The 24,414-nt window shown below is 33.1% G+C and overlaps 2 protein-coding genes across 2 annotated transcripts; both read right to left on the reverse strand.

Annotated features, from left to right (window-relative positions):
* Window positions 1–2,977: 2,977 nt before the first annotated feature.
* LOC131951615 (amiloride-sensitive sodium channel subunit gamma-like) lies at window positions 2,978–13,185 on the reverse strand. The gene is made up of 11 exons (XM_059313947.1): window positions 13,108–13,185; window positions 11,954–12,186; window positions 11,698–11,812; window positions 10,043–10,182; window positions 9,670–9,697; window positions 9,240–9,334; window positions 8,699–8,779; window positions 8,403–8,494; window positions 7,875–8,038; window positions 6,630–6,719; window positions 2,978–3,115 (listed from the first exon to the last, which is right to left on the reverse strand). The coding sequence occupies exons 1-11, from the start codon at window positions 13,183–13,185 to the stop codon at window positions 2,978–2,980; spliced, it is 1,254 nt and encodes a 417-aa protein (XP_059169930.1).
* A 4,181-nt stretch (window positions 13,186–17,366) lies between these two features.
* On the reverse strand, window positions 17,367–23,451 carry LOC131951617 (acid-sensing ion channel 1C-like). The gene is made up of 5 exons (XM_059313949.1): window positions 23,257–23,451; window positions 22,107–22,233; window positions 21,136–21,211; window positions 18,526–18,601; window positions 17,367–17,504 (listed from the first exon to the last, which is right to left on the reverse strand). The coding sequence occupies exons 1-5, from the start codon at window positions 23,449–23,451 to the stop codon at window positions 17,367–17,369; spliced, it is 612 nt and encodes a 203-aa protein (XP_059169932.1).
* Window positions 23,452–24,414: the final 963 nt, after the last annotated feature.

The following is a 24,414-nucleotide window of genomic DNA, read 5'->3' on the forward strand; positions in this document are numbered from 1 at the left end:
ATATATATATATATATATATATATATATATAATTCTCTTCTTGGAGACCCTAGAAAACACCAATCTGTAAGCGCGCTCCCTACCACCCCCACCCCTACATGGTCTGGCGAGCTGTGGTTCACGCTAAATGTTTACACTCGTAGAGCCGGGTTAGGGACGGCTATTAGGGGCAGATAATTTAGTTTGAAACGATTTTAAATTTAGGGGAGGTAACTAAGAGGAGGCTGCTTTCACGGTGGGGGGGGGGGGGGGGTTGGGGTTGGGGAAAGGAGGGGGTGGGGGTTATCATCCTTAACGAGATACTGATAGTGTTTTAAAGCAAATATATTCAGGCGCATCAGTGGTACAGTCGAATTCACAAATTATGAATTATTGAACAGTAGAAAATAAAACAACTAAATAACGGCGTATGATACGCTCGTATATATATAATTATCTACGTGGACACCACCACGCACGCAAGCCGAATCTCTAACCCTCTTTCCGCCCCTTCCCTCGCTCTCCAGGCATTAGCAACAGACCACATCCCTATCACCCACACCCCCACCAGTCTGTTGAGCTGTGGTTTATGCCGAATGTTTACAATCGTAGAGCCGGGTCGAATTAGTGACGGTTATTAGGGGCAGATAATTTAGTTTTTAAACGATTTGAAACTAAACTGAGCTAACAAGTTCTGCTTGATCTTTTCAATTCCTTCCGTAAACTGTTGTCACGGACGGCTGCTTTCACAAGGGCGGGGGTGGGGTTGTGGGGGTGGGGGGAGTGAGGGGGTGATAATCGTCCTTCACCAGCTACTGATATTGTTTTAGTGCAAAGTATTTTCAGTTGCAGCATTGGTAGTGTCGAATTCACGAACTATGAATTACAGAAAAGTAGAAAATAAAATAACTAAATAGCGGCGTATGTTACGCTGCGGGCAGGTTCGTCTAATATATAAAGCTCAAATAGATTATGTGGCTCGGTATCTGTGTATGTGGCAGCGGACGGACCCGTGGCAGACATGCTTATAGTAAAAAACTCGACTTGATTTCCACAGGGTAATTTTGTTAAATTATAATAAATGATTAAAACAAAATAATATGGATGGTTTTGTAAAAAAGTTTGATTTTCCTAACTTACCATTTTAATTAACATCACGTGGAATAAATAAAGTCAAAAAAATATATCACAAAAATTTAAAAAGTGAACAACTAGCTTCTTTTCATCCTTTTAGTATCAATTATTTTCCTTAATACATCACGAAAAAAACAACTTCCCTTTAAAAAAAATTACATCGAAAAAAAAAAACAATACTTTTTTTTAAACATAATTAGCATGGATTAATAAAGTGCAATATGGTAGGTAGAACGCGGATATTTGACAGTGCCTTTTATTTATTTGATACACTGAACGTACTGTATACGAATATGTTAGAAGAAATGTATAGAAGCCGCTCCTTAATGTCTTATACGATTACTTCTATCTTTCCGTTTGTGGAAAAGCTTGTGGGTAAAATAGTCGTTCACAAAATTGATTCAGGCGCGTTCGTTAAGTGTTCGATTTTTTCGCCATGGGCTATCGTGTGAGCACTATGCGTTTATGTTTACATTTACGTATGTATTTGTGTTATGCGTTATTGATTGCGTTTACGCTTACTCTTTTGTTTGCGTTTGTATTTGTGTTTGTGACTGTGTTTGTGTTTTTGTTTTTGTTTGTATTTGCTTTTATAGTTGTGTTGGTTTTTGCGTTTTTGTTCCTGTTTACGTTTACGTTTGTGTTTGCGCTTGCTTTTGTGTTTGAGTTTGGGTTTATGTTTGGTTTTGTTTACTTTTGTTTTTGAGTTTGTGCTTTGATTTAGTTGGTTGTGGTTAGGGTTGTGGTTAGGGTTAATTAAAAAAGTAATATATTTTCTAACCCGGGCGATTTCGGGTATATGTTGCTTACTAAACAAGCAAGTTATTGTCCTTTACAGATATGTTTTTCACAGAGGCCAGTGCGTTGCCTGGCCGAGACGACTTGCATTTTATAATACATACATATATACACATATATACATATAATTAAACCACTTTAAAAATCTGCAAAAATATTTCTGAAAATCAGTAATATATGACAATGGTCCAAAATGAAAAGTATTTACAAAATCATTGCAGTTAAGATTTTCTTCATCTCTTTAATGCACATATTTCCGTGTAGCATATATACATATTTCCTTACTCGAAAAACGAAAGTATCATTTATAATTTAGGGCTCTATATCTCGATTTGTATCTGGTCACTTAAGACAACGTACTATGGTAAAACTTCACATCTAATGTTTAAAAAACCACACAAAGATATCATATCGAAGTATTTTAAAATACTAGTTAATTGTCCCGTTTAGGAAAAAAATACAACGACCGTTAAAAATCACACAAGTACACTATAGCATAAAAAATGATATAAAATGTTTGTTGAATTTAAAATCTAAATAATAGTTTAACAGTTACTGTAACTGTGACTAATAATTTAGCCGAAGAGAAGTTTTAACATAGAGTAAAAAAAAAACCAAACCACGAAATGTAGGCCTAACTAACAACTGAACTTTAGGTGGCACCGGAACTTTTTAAAAAAAACTGGAACTCAATCTTTTACCGGTTGCAAATTTGACCGAATGGGGAGCTTTACATGTTACGGGAAATAGTGCATGCCTTTTATTGTACTATTTTAAAATTACATGAGCGCTCTTTTTTAAAATGTATACTTATCAGAGTAATTTAAAAAAATGACGTTTTTAAAATGATTATTTAGATATGAACATTAACAATATTATGTTTACTAGATCGAAATGGGTTAAAACAAGTCTTATAAAAATTAGGATTACTATTATTGGGTTATAATATGAACATTGACCTGGTCTGACAAGTATTATGACGAAGTTTAGGCTGCAAACTCAAAGTATGGGACGGATGAAACAGGTAAGGCTTATGAAGACCTACAACTTTTAATCTACATGTGTGCTAATCTTTTCTGGATATGTGTCTGACCACCAGTACAATAACATCGATGATGAGGTGTAGGAGCTCAAACAGGCTCAAGAGAGACAACCCGATCCACAGTCCGATGGATCCACCAACATCAGACAACACCTGTATTACCTGGAATTTCAAGTCAACAATAAAACAATGATTAACGTGTTTTTTTTAAAAAAAAAACGACAGTTTTGACATAATTTAAATTAAAAGCATGTTCTTCTTCTTATCATATGTGCCATAATAAATAACATATGGCACCTTTAAGGGCGAATAGAGTATCTGTGGTCAAATCTATTTAATTTGATCATTTTGTTCGAATAAAACAAAGACAATAAATGAATAGGAAACCAATACCTCGTAGTCAGGTTGTTCAGTTATTTTCTCATAATTCAAATCCTCAAAATAAATGTTAAGCTTCAGAAAGTCATACCTGTAAAGTATTGCTTCTTTTTATACTTGTAAATTATAATTATCATGCTAATGTTTTTTGCATTGTTAAACTTAATAATAAAGCGCTAGACAATCACAACTTGCACTACAAGCTTATAAACATTTGAGGTCAGACGCACAATTCAATTACCACGTGTTACGTTAAATGCATACGGATTTAGAAAAAAAGAGAACATTTAAAAAAAAAACAATTTTTCTATATACACAATTTTAGTAATGGAGCGAAATGCTGCGTTATATAAATGTAAACAAAATTAAATTATATATTATGTACAGGGGCGTAGCGAGGGGGGGGGGGGCGGGGGGTGCGGACCGCACCGGGTGACACCATTTAGGGGGGTGACACCAAGGCAAAAAATAGCAAAATATATAGAGAAAAACTCGAGGGGGGGGGGGGTGCAAATCGAAAGTTTGAGGGGGGGGGTGCAAATCGAAAATTTGAAAGTTTGTCCCTGGGAAGGGTCTCTATGCCTCTGGGGGGGGGGTGACACCATTAAGTGCCGCACCGGGTGACACCCGACCTCGCTACGCCACTGATTATGTATTGCTACAGATGGACATTGTCAACATTTTCTCTGAATACACATAACCCTACATAATATGTGTCTACTACATATTGAGTACTAAAGTCTATTGATATGAAAATAGACAAAAAAGTAGCCTACTGAAACACTGCTACAAATGGATAGTGCTAAAATGTATTTTCATCTGAATCGGTATACCACAGTTTTAATAGTGGTTTTGACCAATGACAAAAGAGAAACAGCACGTTGTTGCAGTGAAGTGTAAGGTTTAAAAAAAAAACCTGAATATAAGTCATCTTTAAATTGTACTCAATTAGTACTCAATATGTAGTATACACATATTATGTAGGGCTATGTGTATTCAGAGAAAATGTTGACAATGTCCATCTGTAGTAATACATAATATATAATGGTGAATTTTCACTTTAGGTAAAAACAAACTCTAAGATGTAAAAAAGTATACATTTAATACTTACGACCAATATAGTACATGTATTTTTGTAAATATCAGAATTATTTTACATAAATCAATCCAGATACTCATTTCAGCTAACCGGGCCAGAACCAGTGAAATATATAGAAGCAGAATTGCAATAAATCACCAACCGCTTTCAAGTTTAAATTATTTCAAATGCATTACTTACGTATATACAAAACTTCTGTTTAGCAGTATAGGACATTCAGTCAGGTTTTTTGTTTTACACATGGTGTCTATCAAAAATTTCTGCAATAATAAAACACATTACATCATAGAGAAAAGACTAGGTTTTATAACTACAGCGATTAAAGACTATAAATCATACGTTTAACCTTAGTATTGGCACACATTATGTATATATTTGTAATAAAGAAATCACATTTTCTTTTGGTTTTTTTTTTGTAATACAAAAAAATTAAAATGTTTAACTCAAACAAAACTCACTGCTGTTTTATAATTTGGCCAATATCTCGAGGACACGCTTTTTTCATAAGCCTTTTCACTTTAAAATAGAAATGCATTTATTACATGGCGAAACATAAATAAATATCTAAACAATTAAACAGTCCATTTATTCATTATCAAACATCAAACATTCATATATATATATATATATATATATATATATATATATATATATATATATATATATATATATATATATATATATATCCCAACGGATCTTTACCTGTGTTTGGCCCCATCGAGGAGGCAGGTGGCCAGCGCTTGAATAGCCGGCCAAGTAATTAAAATGAAAAGCGGAGGCATGTTCATGCACTGGCAAGTATAGGCCGTGAGAGTCTGGGGGTTTTGACGCAGTTGACGGCCACACCACGGATTAGTTTCCACGCTGTGGGCGTGGCAGAATTGGAGTCTTCGGGACTCGGCTATTAACGTGGCCAAAAGGCCCGTGATTTACGGCTGGGAAAGCCATCCAGATCGAACGGGGCCGAGTGGACCGTCATGGACGGAGCTGACCTAGGGAAAGGCTAATTAAAATTGTTCCCACGGTGAAGAACGGGGGACGAGTACTTTAGGAGGGTAGACCGGACACTCGAGGGGGGGGGCAGACACTCGGACACACATTCGGACACACACTCGGAGACGGACGGACTCGTCTCGGATCGTTAGGTTTAGAGGAGACAGACATGGGTCGTCTCTGTGAGCTAGTGGAAAGCCACGACATGTATTAGACCTAGGCTAGCCTTGACAGTTAGGGACAAGTAGGGCAGTCGAATTAAGGACTTTAGTTGTTGTAGATAGTTGTGTATTTTTCCTATTGTGTTCCATGTGGTGGCGGGTTTAACGTTAAGTATTGTAACTTGTGGCATTAAATAGGAATCACTTAAATTGGCATTTATTTATTTTTATTTTCTTCTTCTTGTTTACGATTCCCTGACTAATTCGAAAGGGTTAGAGAAGGGGGTCGTAACAATATATATATATATATATATATATATATATATATATATATATATATATATATATATATATATATATATATATATATACTACTGTCAAGGATCCAAAAGTCCGCCGTATACATACATACAGAGCCACAGAATCCGTTTTAGCGGATTTTTGTCTGAGATATTCTGTCTGAGATCATTTGTCCTGTCACCATATATATATATATATATATATATATATATATATATATATATATATATATATATATATATATATATATATATATATATATATATATATACATATATGTAACAATAATTTTAAAATATATAAACGAACGTTATGATAACAACCTTCTATAAATGCACCTAAACGAAATACAATAATTACCTATTCATATAATTACAAAGAAAGTGTAAGTCGCCATTAAAGTGCTAACCAAATACACAACGTTATATAAGAGATAGATTGCCCATCGTACGTTGATCCGATTTCAGAAGAATGGAAATTCAAAGAAGTTTGTTATGATAAACTTTAACTGAAGTCGGAACTTTAAACCAGACCGGAACTAAAACCAGATCGGTATTTATAAACAAGAAGTTAACTGAAATATGAACTTTAACCTGAAGTGAGGCTGAACCATTACAGTGACCAAAGCATTAATCTAATTAAAAATAAATAAATCGGTTTTCGATCTATGAAGGACGGAGAGACAGAGCAGCACGTGTAAGGTAAATTGTTTTATGAATCAAATGCATCAAGCGTATAAAATTACAAGCACAATTTTACCTGCAAGGACTTGAGCAGTCACAACTTGTGTCATTATTAGAAACAACCGAATATATTTCTCTAACACACTGCTGCTCTAAAGTGAAAGAAAAATATACAATTTTACAATTTTCATAAAAACTTGACGACTAAATTCTGAAAAGTCAAATCGGGAACAACCATACAGTTTTACTTGATCAACAAAGCTACTGCTCTTAATGAACGTGTACGTTTTAACATAATACAGAATAACACGTATAATTTTTCGATAATAGGAAAATCTGTGTTCATATCGTCTATTTATATTAGAGAAATTATCCATTTTCAAACCACTGCAATGAAAGCATTTGTCAACATTTTAAACGTTCGGGGGGGGGGGGGGGGTCGGTACACTTTCTTCCGAAGAGATGCCTGGAAGAAACTCTGAACATACGTATAATCTACCTGTTTGAGTAGTGCAGGGACCGAGAGTGTCCGGATACTTTATGACGTCATTCATCTCCAGGTTACTTATGTCGTAACAGTTACAGGTAGCCCTGATCTTGTCTACCTGGCAGATCTTCTGGCACAGCTAGGACGAGTCAAAGGAAATTATATTTTTAGACGTCACTAGGTCAAACATGCAGTTATTGGTCTATGGAACAGTAAAAAATGAGATAACTGCCATTAAATGGTCTGAAATTCATAGCACATTTTACTAAACGTTCATGAGTAGCAAATATTATAATGGTCAACGTGTGATATTATTCAAAATTGCTACCATCTGTATTAAATATTTGACATGCAATGTATAAATATTCTTATAACGTACGTTTCTTCTAAATTTGAACCCGTATTTGCCATAAAATTCAGTATCATCATTGCATTTGCCATATGGTAAACCAAGACGTTGAATTGATAACTGTTGAAGAAAGATTGATGATTTCTTGTTTCTTTTTTAATTATTTTAGATATATGCGTAACTAGTTGTATTTTAATGTATACAATGCTCTAGTTTTATGAAATGTATAATCCATAAGTAAATTTACGAAAATGCATTTAATAGTGTATCGTAGTAACCCTTACAAAAGATCCCGTTACATTAAATACAAGTTATTTTTCTACTGTCATTTTTAAAAAACCGAACAATTTATTTTAGTAATTAGATAATGTTTAAAAAACGTTATATTTCTACATCTAAACATGTTTAACATTTTTACTTTTACAACAAAAATGTTAAGCGATTTTAAAATAATTAACTAAAGTGACACACCTGTTTTAATCCTATCAGAGTTTGAGCCCCTGATGCTATAGCAATCCCTTCTTCGTCAGGGAAAGGAAATGTCCCCTGCTCGTGTATCACCACCTGAGCCCCCTCACCACTGGTGATACCTGGTAGGTATTCATCCGTCTCTAGGAATAAAGTTAGCTCCAGCCCTACACAAAAAAAAAAAGAAAATAAATATCAATTAACATGATTAATATATTAAAAGAAACTCTAATCCCGTACACTGACATCAAGCATATGTGTACTAACAGGACGAAACGGGTTAAACTTATTAGGGGGGCGGGGGGGGTAAAGCAGTTAATTTCCTTTTTACAATTCAGATAAAGAGGTTCACTATTTAAATAACAAACTTGAAGGTGGTGTAATAAAAAAAAGGAAACCAACTTCCCATCAACGTTTTTAACTTAATATGTTATGTCAATATTTTTTTTTGTTGATAACTTGCCACTCGTTTATATACATCTTTTTGTTAAATCCTGTCTCTCTGAATTGCTTGACTGTTTGCCAACATACCTCCACTTGGACCACTACTTTTGACGGTTAACATGTCGTTCTGTAATGTGTAGCAGTTCCCATAAGTTGCCGAGTATCTTTGTATAAAATCTCTGTGAAAGCGAACAAGAGGTAGACGTTACAGGAGGTGATGTCTAATGTGTTACTTCTGTTCTAATTAGGGCTATTGCAGATGTTATGTTAATTGCATATAATAATTTGATTGTTGTCGCTAAATATTTTGGTGATGAAGATAATGAAACTCCAAAATATCTAGTGAGTTAGTGATGTCAATAGTAAAAGTTCTAACCACCTACTTTGCCTCACAGATCCTCTCTGCAAATGTGCATCTATACAACATACTGTTTATCTCGTGGCCGATCATAGCTCTCGTGGATCTTTAGACGGACAAGCGGGTCATTAATTAGAAAAAAATACGTAGGAAAATATACCGCATCTGACAAATATTCTCATAGCATGCGGCAACAGCATGTACTGCAGTAACAAAAGCAGATTATCGAAGTTTACAAAAGTATGTGGACATTTATAATTTAGAGCACTAAGCACATAACTCATAACGGACATAATCTCAATTTGCAAGCCGTTAATACGAAAATCAAAGTCGATCTCTTTCAAAAAGAATAGTATGGTTTATTTTATACAATACCAACACTTGAATTCAACAGTTAATTCATTAAATAGATATATTACAAAACAAATATCTCTATAGGTCATTCCTTATTTTACCTGGACACTTAAAAGACCTAGCTGGAAATAAAACATAGATCTAACACGATGAAAGATTAGTACATTTTGTGGTTTAAGTTACATAATGCACCTAAATTTACTAAAACTTACTGGTTAAGTTTGCTGAACTCTGAGAAGAACTTCTCCAGATTTGCCGAGAAATTTGACTTTTTAGCTGTTTGTTCCCATGTCTTAGGAATCTCATTCTTTATTGAACAAAACAACACGATTTTTTAAATATGTTTATGAGGATTTCAATGTAATCGATATTGTATTTATAAGATAATTTATATACCAATTTATATTTTTTATATTTTAATCAACTTCTGAAACTAATTCTGAAAAATTATTTTAAAATAGATAAAAACGGTCGTGATCTTTAAATAAACTTACAACAAATGTATGACTATAAAAACGAATTAACATATACACGCAGTAATTCAAAACTTGTTTTGATAGTTAATCGTGCTGTTAATGCCATTTAATGTATTTTATTAGATTAAATTCCTAGTAATGAATATTATTATCAATGATTTATTACCGTGTCAGCTGCGTAAGATGGCGTAGACCTGTAACACAAAGTCTATGCAGTATTACACATATTTTACAAACAAGTTATCGCTGCACACTTAAAATACATATAATAAAACGTCAAATTATAAATCTAAATAACAATCAATTAAATCTGAAATGTTTCTCTGATATGCAAAGGTTAAGTGTTGCCGTTTGTATGCGCCGCTTCAGATCATACCAATCAGATGAGTATTGTACAGTATTGCACCGACAGTGCTACAGCAACTAAACTTTAAAAAAAGCATATCACGTGTATACAAGTTCTACGTATTTAGAAATTAATGATAGTAACAATTATCTTGATAGTAAGATACTTATGTAATTGTGAATAAATATTTTGCCTGTCGGTTGTGTTATCGTTATCCGAAGGATCTTCAGTGGTAGAGAGGTCTTCCGTGCTGGTGTCAACATTGTTATTTGTGGGATCTTCCAGCCACATGTTTTCTAGGATATTCTGCATCTCCTGACTAACATACGCTCCCTGGATTATCACATCAAATATGTGAATAACATGGAAAAAAAATGGAGAGTAAATTCAAAATATGTTTTTAAGGAATAAGTTTAACTTGACAGTATAGAAGTCATGCCTAAAAGTGAGCGATCGCATGATCTTTCAAGATATTACGCTACACAATGTGTAATCAGATTTTGTACACACTTTTTTATAATTAAGTGAAATGCCTTACTGCTTTGTTTATACTAGCCGTTGGTACCCGTTACACGAGAATTATCGGTCTATATATTTTTAATGGTATACATTTTTTAGAAGAATATTTTATAAAATATGTATTGGTCAAACCACAATGTGCTTAACTACAGGTGTAACGATATTATTGACAAAGCAAAGAAATAATTAAATAGCTAAAAGTCCGACACATTAAAAATAACATTGGCTACTAATACCTATTAGAAAAAATAATACCAAATTATATACATAATTAGTCAACACAACACCTTATTAAATGCATACATTATGTTGTTTTTAAGTAATTTGTATTAGTTTAACCGATAAAATTGTATAGATTTTTAGCGTCGTCTTGATGAGTAGATCTATAGATCTAGATCTAAATCAAATTTGAATGAAGTAGTTCCTTTCTTTATGTTCTAAAATAGAAAGATTCACTTATAAAAAATAATAGTTTGACTTGGTGTATCTCGATCCCGCACCATCTGCGTGGTATTATGTACACTATCATCTCAGCTATTTAGGCACCTAATACTATATGGAGAATGAAAGATTTATTTTAAAAACTTTAGGCCGGAAAAATTGTATTTAATTTTTTTTTCTAAACTCGGCAGATGACGTCATTAGTTAATGTATAAACATTAGTGACTTCATTGTTTCATGGGTTTTTTTTCAGAACTATAAACACTTTTCCTGTTGCAAAATTAAAACTGTTTTTCCACATTCGAATATGCCTTTATTTTCTATTTTTCTTCTTTAAATAAAATGTTGGTTATACATTTAAAACATCTACCATATTATTTTCAACAAAAGTCCGCATCAAGTTCTCCATATATCGCTGAAGATTCTGATGTGATATCCAGCGAAAATATTTAGCGGACAGAGAGAGAGAGAGAGAGAGAGAGAGAGAGAGAGAGAGAGACAGAGAGAGACAGAGAAGTGCACACATGGGCTTTATATATTAGGATACACGTTAAACAAATAGACTTGGCTTCGTGCAATATCAAAAGCTAGAAACTCTAACCCGAATATTCTAGTGCTAATTTTAATGTTTTATTGCGTAATGTTATGCTGGTGGATTCTCGATAAACAGTCAAAAGAGAAACAAAATTATAAATTACAATCACGTTTTTGTAGACTGCCATTTAGTTATCCTATCATGGAGAAGAAACGCGTGCTGTCTTTTCAACATATTATACTATGTTATGTAGGTAGCGTATGGAACGTTAATGAGTTATGCATATATATATATATATATATACACATGCATATGTATATATAATCAAGACATAAATAATGACAGGTACTTGCCTGTGACCACCTCATAACATTAACATTACAGACAGTAACAGCAGGAAACGGCAGCTCACTAAAGTCCAATTCCACTGAAGTGTGAGTGGGACGTACAAAGAACCTGTTCATTAACCTATGAAACAATGGTAACTGTACGTAAATCAGCCGACTTTTAAAAAAGAAACGCTGCATGTAAAGGTCTACCTCTTAAATGACATCAAATAGCACACTCGCCAATGAAGCGTGCAGTTTTTCAATACGCGATTTGACTTACATGTTAAGATGGAAGGCCATGAACCCCATGGTCGTTAACAGCAGCAACAACCAAATGACTTTGACTTTAGAGTTTTTGGCCGTATTGATCACATTAACGCCGTTCATAGAGGCGATCTCTGCATACTTTACGAACACTTCCCGTAAGTTTTTGCTGAACGATGTATTTCCCTCGTTACTAGAGGCATCTGACCCAGCATCGTTTTCTTTGTTCGGTTTATTGTAAGGCGCAACCTTGAAGATAGTTAAATAAAAATGTCTCAAGAGTCTAGCCTAGTTGAGGACATTTCATTCTCGTTATCAAAGCAAATAGGTAAATCTAGTACTCAATCCTATTATTTATGTTGATCGTTTCGTTTAATGTTAAGCTACGTATTTTATTTTATAAGTATATTTAAATCATAAATACATTAATAAATTAAAAGTATTTCAAAATATATTTTTTTGTAGCTAATCTGACGGGTGACATAATTTCCATTTTTTAAACAAATATTCTTCAGTCTATAATGTGTAAATCGAGTTTGAATCCGAGTTCAAGTAAGAAAAAACTGAGTCCACACAGCTCGTATGGGTACCTAACTGACGTTAAAGAATTCATAGGCGGCTGGGCATAGTGTATAACACACTATCCTTTCATATGCCTAATTCAGAGAAACAGGTGTCTTCTACTTCATTTCCTCAACTGGACGTAAGGTTCGAATCAAATAATTAATTACAGTGTAGACTCTAGTAGTAATTAAGTTAGTAAACAATTAACATGGCTAAAAAGCAACTATATAGATGTGTCTATTGCAATGTTTCAAAATAATTTAAAAGTAGATCAATATCAAAAGAATAGGCAGATTTATATCATCGAATATCAGGTGTTCTACAAAATACCTGAAGTTAAGTGGTTTATTATTACCACGTATTTTACAATAATACTTAATGAATAATACACATTTGTAAAACAAATCAACACTCGTGATTCTATAGAGATTCGATAACATAAAGATCACCATAGATTAAACAATACGTTTATTTTTCAAACGGATTACTAATCATTCAAAACTATCTTTAAAGACAAAAATGTAACTAAAGTTTTAATGAAATATATTCGTTAAATAAATATCTTTTAACGTGCAAGTAATAGTTTTTTTTTGTTACAAAAATTACCTTAATTGTCTTTATCATCTTTGAAAGCTTTGCAAATGTGGTCTTTGTTTCTTGTTTAAATGGGCGAACAGTATCCATTGTTAATGTTTAGTGATCACTCGTTTATTCTATCTATCACGTTGTTGGCAAATGATCCAGCATTGAATACCTTTGAATCTTCTATTAAATGAAGGTTCTTATCAAATCACAAGTCGAAATGGTATTTTTAAAGTAAGTTTCAATTCAAACACAACACGATATAAATGTTGATTTGCATAACATTCAATTGACCTACACGCTAGGGCTGTGGCTTAAAACTGAGCTAGCAGGATACAGAATGCCATCAATAACTGGGTTCATTAGCGTGAAATTAAAACGGTTCAAGTAACCAATCATGTGCGAGAGTGTAGCAGAACTAATTAATCTCAGATGACTGGTCAAGTAGTGACAGAAACGGATGTAGTTTGTTGTTGTTCCGTTGAACATCAAGATGCGGAGATGTTAAAATTACAAAACACTAATGACTTTCAACGAAACAATTATCCGGTTGCGATAATTATTGATATGCGTTTATTACAATTTTAAACTCAGTCTGATACTATCACATCTGATATGCTAGTTAGCAAATCATTCTAGTTATTTAAATGTCATTTTTACAGAAAAATAATTTGTCACGTTTGTAAAATAAATTAATTGTTTTTAAATCAATAGCCCGTGAACACGTGGAAACCAAGGGGGTTGAGGAAGTGTGAGATCACGTGACCTGTGGTCAGTGTAACACTGGGCAGAAGATAGCATGCTGACTAGATTTTATTTTGCTCACACGACATTCGACATGATTTCTGCCCAATAAACATAGGAGTAATAATATCGATTTGCAATAGTAGTCCTACATTCCTACATTTAAATACACATTGTGAGGGTTGATGAATATCCAAGAAATGCACAACACAATTGCAGTTAGATATCACAGTCCTTTATTTCTCTATCCTTCAGTCACCAAATCAACCTGCCTTCTTTCGTGCCCAACCTTCAACTGCCGTCCGCATTCATCCCTACACACCACCTTTCTCCCGCTCACAACACAGCCACTGTCACCCGACCAGTCGCTTCCCTTGTACCCTCGTTCACTCCGTACAACAACATACATGTCAACACACCCGGCCTCGCGTCTCACACATGCTACATACACACCCGCAGTGACCCGTTCCACGTATTCACCTTTCATACACATTACATCACCACACACATAATTATGTGTTATTGCTTTACATTTTTTAAAAACAAAATGGGTTGAACGACCTTATGTCAGACGTCAGAAAGCGGATCATGTTCCCTTTTAACTCACACAGCTCATTAGAGATAAACTATGCTGCGATACATTAATTCTTGTAATAAACGTGTCATTTTTAGAAGAAGTTTTCAACTAGCGTAAAGCTGTAATCATTACTTTTCCTTCTTCGTTCCTTATATGTGACTACATGAAGATCACACAAGTCCAGCTTCGCTAACGAAATGATGCAGTCGTCTCAACTCAACGAGTGCCCCTGACAATTTATCTCTCAGAAGAGTTGTTAGTCCTGACTGTGTCTGTCGATACAAAGTGCAGCCTTGTAAAGCATGATTGCTGTTTCCCTGCGGCGTACCTCTAAGTCGGTGATTTTTTGACAAGTATATACTAGCTTTCTCACCAGTGTATCACGCACATGAAGGGCATGTCGGTCGGGGTGTGAAGTGTGTTCCCAAGCCTGGGTACTTAGCTAATGACTGTCGGATTAGCAAGTTTACTAACTACAAGACTATGTCGTCATCTGATGACTGTCGGATTAGCAAGTTTACTGACTACAAGATTACGTCGTCAACTTATGGCTGTCAGATTAGCAAGTTTACTGACTACAAGATTACGTCGTCATCTGATGACTGTGGTATTAGCAAGTTTACTGACTACATGACTATGTCGTCGCCTGTTTTTAACTTGACTTGATTCGAAAACTATTGTGTACATGACACATCATGACGTATTTTTACCCACCACTACAACGTATAAGGTAGTTAAATATTTCTCCCCAGACTAGCCCAACGTATAAAATGCAATACTTATTGGTGCTGTCTTCTCCTTATTATCACAAACCACCACACAATTGGGTACAACTCAAACTTCTTCGTTTGTAAAATACATGTTCTAATAAAATTTTGTTAAATAACAAAAATAGCTGACTTTACTTTTTTTTAAAATCCAAAGGATTTAGAAAAATATAATAAATATCCCTCTTTGATATCCCGTTTATAAGTAAGTATATAGTTTTAGATATGTGATTTCCAAAAAATGTGAATTTAAAAAAAAATTAATATTAAAAATGTGAATCAACCGTTATCATCAAATATCATAAAACTGATCACTTTGTACATAAAATAATCTGCGTAAAATGTTGTCATTAGATCTCACAATTTCAGAAATGAGACACGTATCGTACCAGTAACTTCTAAGCTAAGGCGGATACTGTAGTCACTTGTCCGTTTATTATCGGGGTTACAACCTCTTACTGTGTCGAATTTCCATCTGACATAAAATATTGATTTGTTTGTTCGTGCACTCATTTATTGGGGAGTAGTGCCATATGATACTGCACGTCGTATCGGTAGTACTACGGATTTAAATAATGTAGCAAGTAATAAATAATCCCGTTAAGAAAGTAAATTGTACACGAACAGTAGGAAACAAGACACTTGATCATTGAGTGAAAACAGAAATCTCGCATTGTAAAGTATGCAGGGGAAATAACCGTAGCAATAATGCGCTTTACCGTCATCAGAGTTGCGCCCATTTTTTATTTCATGATGTGATGTGTTTAAAAAGCTACTTTTTACTCAGTTACTTCTCTTTGACAAATACAGTCATAAATAATCAACGATACATGTGTATGAATATGCAGATCAAAATGTATTAAAAATTATGTAGTTAAAATAAAAAAAATATCATAAAGCTTCAGTACATCACGTGCTTACAACTATCTGTCGTGTGGTCTTGACTAAATTAATACAAAAAGGTATAGTAAAATATCATAGACTTTTACAGATTTTCTTTCAATAAATATACAAAGATTTTACAGCACGTTCATATACAAGATGGCTACATGTAATACGTAATCTACACACTCGTGAAGGTCATGGCCAATTAACCTCTCAGGTGAACCCACGCCACAGGTGGATTCTACAATAGCCCGGGGTCTCAATCAAGCTATCTTTCCATGTGTTACCATAAGGCCTCGGAATAGCAATGGCGTCTCTAAACCGGGTATGTGACGAGGCGAGGTTGGCACTCATTGATTAAACGTTGATTTGGTAGTTTTTTAAAGAAAAAAAATATTTTTAAATGTCTAATTTACTTTAGATTTACTTAAGATTTTAGAAAAATGTTAGTGTTAAGGACAACTTCGTGGCATCAGTGTGTCTGGCTTTCTGTGACGTTGTGTAACAATACAACAAAAATTGTGCTAAATGTATGGCATCATTTGTGTTACACTTCATTTTTAGGTGATCATTGACTTTTTTGAAATCGGTGCAAAACAAATCGATTATAATATACGTCTAACTTTATATAAAATATATACTTTTACATACAATAGTGACATTTAATAATAATCATATAAATAGAAAGACTTGTCAAAAAGCAGCATTAAACAAAGACTCAGGAGTCGGCTTTTAAGTAGCATTATTAAACAGATTAGGGTGTAAATCTTATATACATTTGCTGCTTGGTATTTTTATTATTTTCTTTAAACCAGACAGTATTACATTTGTTTGTACTCTAAATAAATAGATTGTGATTGTTGTTCAATATAATCATGTCTTCATTACATTTTTAATTACAATTTTCTTGTATAATTACATGTTCAACTTTGTTTGTTCGTGATGGTTGACAGATGCGGGCACACATAATTTTCCATACTATCGAGACGATTCATTTTAGAATTCACTTTTAAAATATTAAATGTATATTTTTTTTTCAAATTGTTTATATGTATATATGAGGGTAATATTTATATCATTAGAAAAATACAATTTTATGAAACATCAATTCTTTGAAAATAAAACTAGGTTTGTCGAAATTAATTTCGATAGGCCTTTTAGTTTGTGAAATATATTTATATAATATAAAAATAGGTGTTATAAAATACAAATAAAAGTGCTTATAAGTAGTAAACAAATTATTCCTTAAGTTAAAGTTAAACTTGGAGCGTATTGAAATCCATTGAAGCTCTGGTACGTTTACAAATGTTCTAAATTTTTCTGCACATGTGGGTGGCCACTAGTACAACAACATCAACGATCAGATGTAGGAGCTCAAATAGGCTCAAGAGAGACAAGCCTATCCACAGTCCAATGGTACCACCCACGTCAGAGAACATCTGGATAATCTGTTTTAGAGAAAATTTTGAGACATTAATTATGTAAGATTGAGATTTACATGTGGTAACACGATTTATTCTAAGTAAAATTGAGAAATGACAATCTAATGAAAAAAAATAGTGTATTTTTAACCCATCGCATATAGTTGCAGGATAAATTGAGATATTTTTGGTTGCGAAAACTCCGTCAAGGCAAAGCGAATTTGGGTTTATTATAAAATATAAAGACATAGTTAATTTAATTTCTATGGTTCCAGCAAAGTATGTCTCACGCTAGGGTATTTTATCCTTAATATTATATTATTTTACATTTAAAAAAATAATTTAATTTAAAGACGTCACACGTTGACATGGCTACCATTGTAGGCGAGTTAAGTAATTTTACAGCATACAATTTACATCTAAATAGAAGCAATGTTCTGCTCCCCTGTCGTCAATTGACTTAGTCCTCCTTCTTCCGTGTAGGACCTCAATTTAATGTATAGTCTTCCAATAGGAATGGTCCTGGGCTGTATATTTTGCCGTCTGCCAAGATATCCCAGTATTTTTTAAAGAAAATTCCAGCTCCGTGTTTGCCTTAGTCATCCTCTCCACTGAAGGCCGTACACAAACGTCTGATGTGTCTAGTGTGTTTGTGCTTTCTACATGTGCTCCACTTCTTTCATCTTGTCTATAATGCCATAGGCTCCTGTCTATTCCTTCTGCATAGGTCTCTGTTAGGCTCTCTGTCCTGTCACCTTAATGCCAAGATTTGGCCTGTATATTCTCTGTGCTGATCTTGGAGATGTATCATGTCTCAGCTCCATATTCAAGAGTGGACATGGCAATAGTTTTTTTTATATGTGGCATAACACATGTTGTTTGTTGTAACTACCCGCCCACATGTAAGAAAGTTTAGTTTTAGAAACCTGAGCCAAATCTAAAATGACCCCAATCATCGGAATCACCAGAGAATTATGGCCTTATACTACTTAACAATACTAATTTAATTATGATGATTCTACCATAAAAACTATCATTAAGTTTATACCTCGTAGTCAGGTTGTTCAGATATCCTCTCATAGTTCAAATCTTCAAAATAAATGTTGAGCTTCAGAAAGTCATACCTAAGCGGTTATGTGAATATACATATAAAAAAAGTTACAAAACTTTCATGGGTGAAACTTTTAAATACAAAACAACATGCTTCTTATTATTATGTTGAGGTTCTTAGAGCTAAATGTTGGTAGTTATTCGTATTCATAAATTCGTATAATATGACATTTGTGTTAAATACTATCAATATTAAAGCTAGTATGACTTCATTATGTTTGTTATGATTGTGTGATGTATAAATAAATACACATACAAATAAATACATATAAAAGACATTTGAAAATTTGAATGATTAATTACTTGGTGTTTGGTTGTTATGTGGAATTTTTTTTTTAAATATTTGAAAACATGTATTTGTCATTTAAAGCCAATATATCAATATCAACATATTTTACTTAGTTTCAATCATCTAATGAAGACGAAGGATTTTACAAAAGTACATGATGAATATTTACAGGCTCTCATATATTGCATATGTGATAATACGAAATTAAAAGGGATAAACAGAAAAATGAGTTAAGGTAAATTGAAAGTGTTGGAATCCGTGTGGGGAAATAACTTGTTAAACAGCGAGAATGTTATATATATATATATATATATATATATATATATATATATATATATATATATATATATATATATATATATATATATATATATATATATATATATATATATATATATATATATATATATATATATATATATATATATATATATATATATATATATATATATATATATATATATTCCGACAGGTAAAAAGCTTTTTTGTTAGTTTCATGTCGGTCTGCGACCTCACAAAAATATCAGGGGTGGTCGTTCGATTTTATCAGAAATGTAGATCAAATAAGACGAATTTCACTCACGGTCATTTTTAAACCCTCATTGAGGGCTTAGAGTCTGAACGACAGCTTTTCCATATAGCCTGACAATTTATCGAGGTGTAAGCAATTAGTCAGGTGTACAGAGTAGAAGTTACCTAAAATCTTTGTTGAAATTACCCTGTTCTTCAGATAAATTACAAAGATTGTATAGGGAAATACGACAGGTCAAATTCGATCGATTTAAAGATTTTCCCCAGATATGGATAGTCTGACATCTATATGCGTTTTTCCACTGCCGTACAAAATATCTTTGTGTACAACCTTAAGTTATTTCAAAGGGTTCCTAGGAGGGAATTTTTATTCGCTATATAGCTCAAATTAGGAGAATTTCCCTGGCTGTCACTCAAGCCTTCGACTTGCGAGCAGAGGCTGACCGATAAGGCCGATTCATTTACTCTGGTGTCTAATTGAGCCTCATGTACAGAGCCAAAGTACCGTAAAAGTTGTTTTTCACCAAATTAATAATATTTATATAGGAAAATTCGGACAGGTCAGTTCTAAAGGCGTTCCAAAGTTTTCCCGAAGATGACATAGTTCATTTTTTTTAGTCCCGAGGGTCGATCTACGACCTCAGGAGTTCTGAAGAGATTCCTACAAGGGAATTTTGTTTCGATATATAGCTCAAATAAGGCATCGGTCAGTCGAAGTCAGTTTTGACCCCCTCTTCGATCGTCATCGGCTGCCCGTATTCTATCGGCCCGAGGCATGAGCCAAATTTGAAGCTCTTGCGGCTCCGAGAAGTCCCCATATAATATATATATATATGTATATATATATATATATATATATATATATATATATATATATATATATATATATATATATTTATTTATTTATTTATTTATTTATTTATTTATCGAATCTTTCTTTACATAGATCTAACACAATAGCAATGCATTGTGCAATAAAATGTGAGATAATTGAAAGTTGAATTAAAATTTTAAAATAATATTAATTTTTCCTGTATAAAGTACCTATTTTCCGCTCTATTTTGGTTCATTTGGTAGGTGTTTTTTTTCTACGCGATTCTATTTTAAAAAAAAAATAATATACGAGAAAATTTAAGGTAGATTGCTCCCGTTTTAATTTCCTATAAAATATTTCTTTGTGCATACAGCTTTACGTTTTAACCTACTAAGAAAAAAAACAATATTATCAAAGTAAATATGTATGTGTGATACTTACAGGTAAACATGATGATTACAAACTTCTAAGCTCTTAGTTAAGCAAATTTGCTGAAGCAAAAATTTCTGGAGATATTTTTTTAATAATAAAATATTGGCTATAGCCGTAAATGGGCAAATGATTTTACATTGAAATTATAGTATATCTTACCAAAATATAAAAGCATGATACATTTTTCATAAAAAGTCGAAGTACAAAGTATAGCTTAATGTATAAGAACAATACACTATAACTCACTGCGGTATCTGAGTTTGGCCAAAACCTAGAAGACACACTCTTCACATATTCTAGTTCGCTTTAAATTAAAAAAAAAGCACCCACAGAGATTCGTACTTATAAAACGGCATATAAACACTATAAATAAATGCGTTAAAACATAAAAATTAATAAAATGTTTAAACATTAGTTTTAATTGCTGATATAAACAAAATTCTTATAAATCAAACAAACAATATCATAAAATATTGTTTTACCTGCAAGGACTTGAACAATCACATATTGTATCATCGTTTGAAACATTTGACGAAAGTCGGGTAACGCACTGCAGTTCTGAGGGTAGGAAACATTATTTAACACATTATAAAACAAATATATAAAAAAGTGTATGTTATTACTGAAAGCAAGTTTGATTTTATTTTCACTGTATTTGAAAACTAATTATTTTAATTTTTTTTTTTGAAGAAAAAACCTTTCAAGTTCTAAACGAAATAGGCAAACCATACGACTAAAAGTATTTGCTCGTGATCGCCGAAAAGACTGTTATCTGCTCCTTTTAAGTCCACTCCCTCCCTTCCGCGTAAAAACCAATTACCGCTTATTAAAATTACATATGTATCGGTCGCAAAAGAGAGAAGTAGGCCTATATATGTGTGTGAATGTGTGTTTGTATATATTTAAATAACTATGCAGAGACAGCACAATGCTTTCTTCTTACAAGCATTATTGTATATTTGAATTGTAGTATTTTTCTTTTAAATTAGGTTAAAAATTTATTATTTTGCATTCATATTCTATATTCTTCAACTGTTAGATTCGTATACATCATTTAGGTATTCTTTCCTCGTTTTCCTGTTATTTGTGTAAAAATCAGTATTAATGATTTCAATAATATTTAAACTCGTTTACAACTTGTCAGTGAGAAAATGTGTATATTTTTATACGATGCAATATATGTTTGAAGCATCGAATTTATTTTAAACCTACATATTTTTAGAACAATGCACAACCGGGAAAATGACCTATTATTTTATTATGTTTAGTGGCATACATTGGAAATCTACAAGCCGAATTTCTTAGCGCGTAAATCCTTTTTTAAAAACATAATTTTCTGTGTAACATTTATCTATTTCAAAATTCCCTTTAACAATGTTCAAAATTATTACACTTTGTGTATTGAAACAAATTAATGGTAACCCTATCAAACATGATAGCGACTTCATCGTACCTGATTGATTTGTACAGGGTTTGAGAGTGTCTGGAATCTTCATTACGTCGTTAACTTCCAGGTTACTTGTGTCGTAACAGTTACAGACGGCCCTGACCTTGTTTGCCTGGCAGATCTTCTGGCACAACTGGGAGAATTTAAAGGTAGTTCTATTTTTACACACATTAATAGGTCAAACATTAATGCGACCTTCGTCTAAACAAACATATAAATGTGGAATCTTTGTTAAACTGGAAAGTACTAATGTTTTATCAATCTGTTGTATCAATCTATTTTAATAAATTTAATTAATTTTCACCTGGCAAACTTCAGACACATGGTCAAATTTAAATAATTCAAAACAAAATTTAGGACATGTTAATAAACTACATGTACTTTAATCAAAAAGGATGATCGTCAAAAAGTATGGATATAATAGGTTCTCATTGTATAACATACACAATTAACTATGCAAAACAATTCAGTCCATAGGTTAAAAGTAAGTAAAAAATATAAAAATGCAAACGCGTTACTTAATAATGTATTTGAGAACTTACTTTCTCTTTAAAAAGTATTTGTAAAAATTGTTCAATATTTGACTTACATTTCGTGTAAATTTGACACCGTATTTTCTCTTAAACTCGGTGTCCTGATTGCATTTCCCGTAAGGCCAGTCTAAACGCTCAATAGATAACTTATAAACAAGGTTCATTAATTAGTTATTATGTATTGGACAATACAAATGTAATGTCTATCAATAAGCAATTATTCGTATCTTTAGCTTGAAATGTATATAATGCTTCATAGCAAAAGGAATTTCATAAATGAATATGTAACATGTTAGCTATCATTAATAGCAAAATATTAAAAGCAAAAACCGGAAAAAGTTAAAATTAATTGTTATAAATCACAAACGTGTAGATTAATTTACAAAACTTGAAATTGATACAGTTTTTACATAATGTTATATATTTTAAATGTATATCCGTGTTTGTTTCTATTCATCCTATTTTGTTAACAAAAATGACGTTACAATGATGGTAAGAGAGTTGTCGAAATACTTTACAATTTTTGGCTAACATTTTGATACATTCCGAATAGCGATTAGACTTTAAATTCTAAATATGAATTGTAAAATAGACGTAATCTAAATCTTAACAAAGCGACACACCTGTTTCAATCCTATCAGAGTTTGAGCCGCTGATGCTGCAGCAATCCCTTCCTCGTCAGGGAAAGGGACTGTACCCTGCTCGTGTATCACCACCTGAGCACCTTCACCACTGGTGATACCTGGAAGGTATTTATCCGTCTCTAGGTATACAGTCAGCTCCAGACCTATATAATGAGAGGATATGGACACTGTCATAGCGTAGATCACGGGTTCCCAACCTGGGGGTCGCGACCCCCCTGGGGGTCGCGAAAGGCTTTCTGGTGGGGTCGCCAACTAGTATACTAAACCTTAGTAATGGCAAACAAAACATAAATATTTAGAAGAATATTTGAAATTCGGCTTTACTAACATCACTGGAAATGGAATACAGAAGAAACACTGCGTACTGTCCAAAGTTGTTCTCATCACGAGTTTATCCTAATAATACTATTCAGCGGCTTATAAATGTTAAATTACACATTTTTATTGAAATCAAGCTTTCACCATTGTTTGCTTTTCAAGTTAATAAATCAACAAACGTGAGTTCGTGTTCGCAGTTGCTTTTCTTTGTGAAATATATTCATTCAGAATTTAGCAAAGAAGAGCTGCTATTTTGTGAAGATAGCATGGAGAAAATCAATACGTTTTTTTAAACTGGATGATTAAAATGGGTTAAAACGGTTGTGGATTTTGTACGGATGGTGCGCCATCTATGTTTAGGTCATAATCGGGCTTTCAGAAAACTGCAAAGATTTAGCTCCCTAACCACTGTCCTTGCCATCAAGACTCTATTGATAGTATAAGTCGTAAATTATATTAAATCTGTAGCCTTCAAAGAACTGAGCATAGACATGAATAAAGATCACGATGTTCTGCTTCTACACTACAGTACGCTGGCTGTCAAACGAAATGTTGTGAATCGTGTTTTTGAACTGAAATCTGAAATCAAATTGTTCTTGGAAGTGCAAAGGAAACAAGCCATTTTGGTATACTTAAAACGACATAGAGTGGTTGGAGAGAGTATCATACCTAGCAGATGTGTTCGAACTTTAACATAAGCTTCAGAGAAAATGAACGAATATTATCACTTCGGTGAAAACTAACTGCAGCGCTATTTCTATGAGCTGAAAAAAAGAAGAATCTGCATTGTCGTATTACCCATTCTTTTCTTCCCTTGAT

This window comes from Physella acuta, unplaced genomic scaffold (genome assembly GCF_028476545.2).
Source record: "Physella acuta isolate Inbredline_101_S28 unplaced genomic scaffold, ASM2847654v3 ptg000816l, whole genome shotgun sequence".
Classification (NCBI taxonomy): Eukaryota; Metazoa; Mollusca; class Gastropoda; family Physidae; genus Physella; species Physella acuta.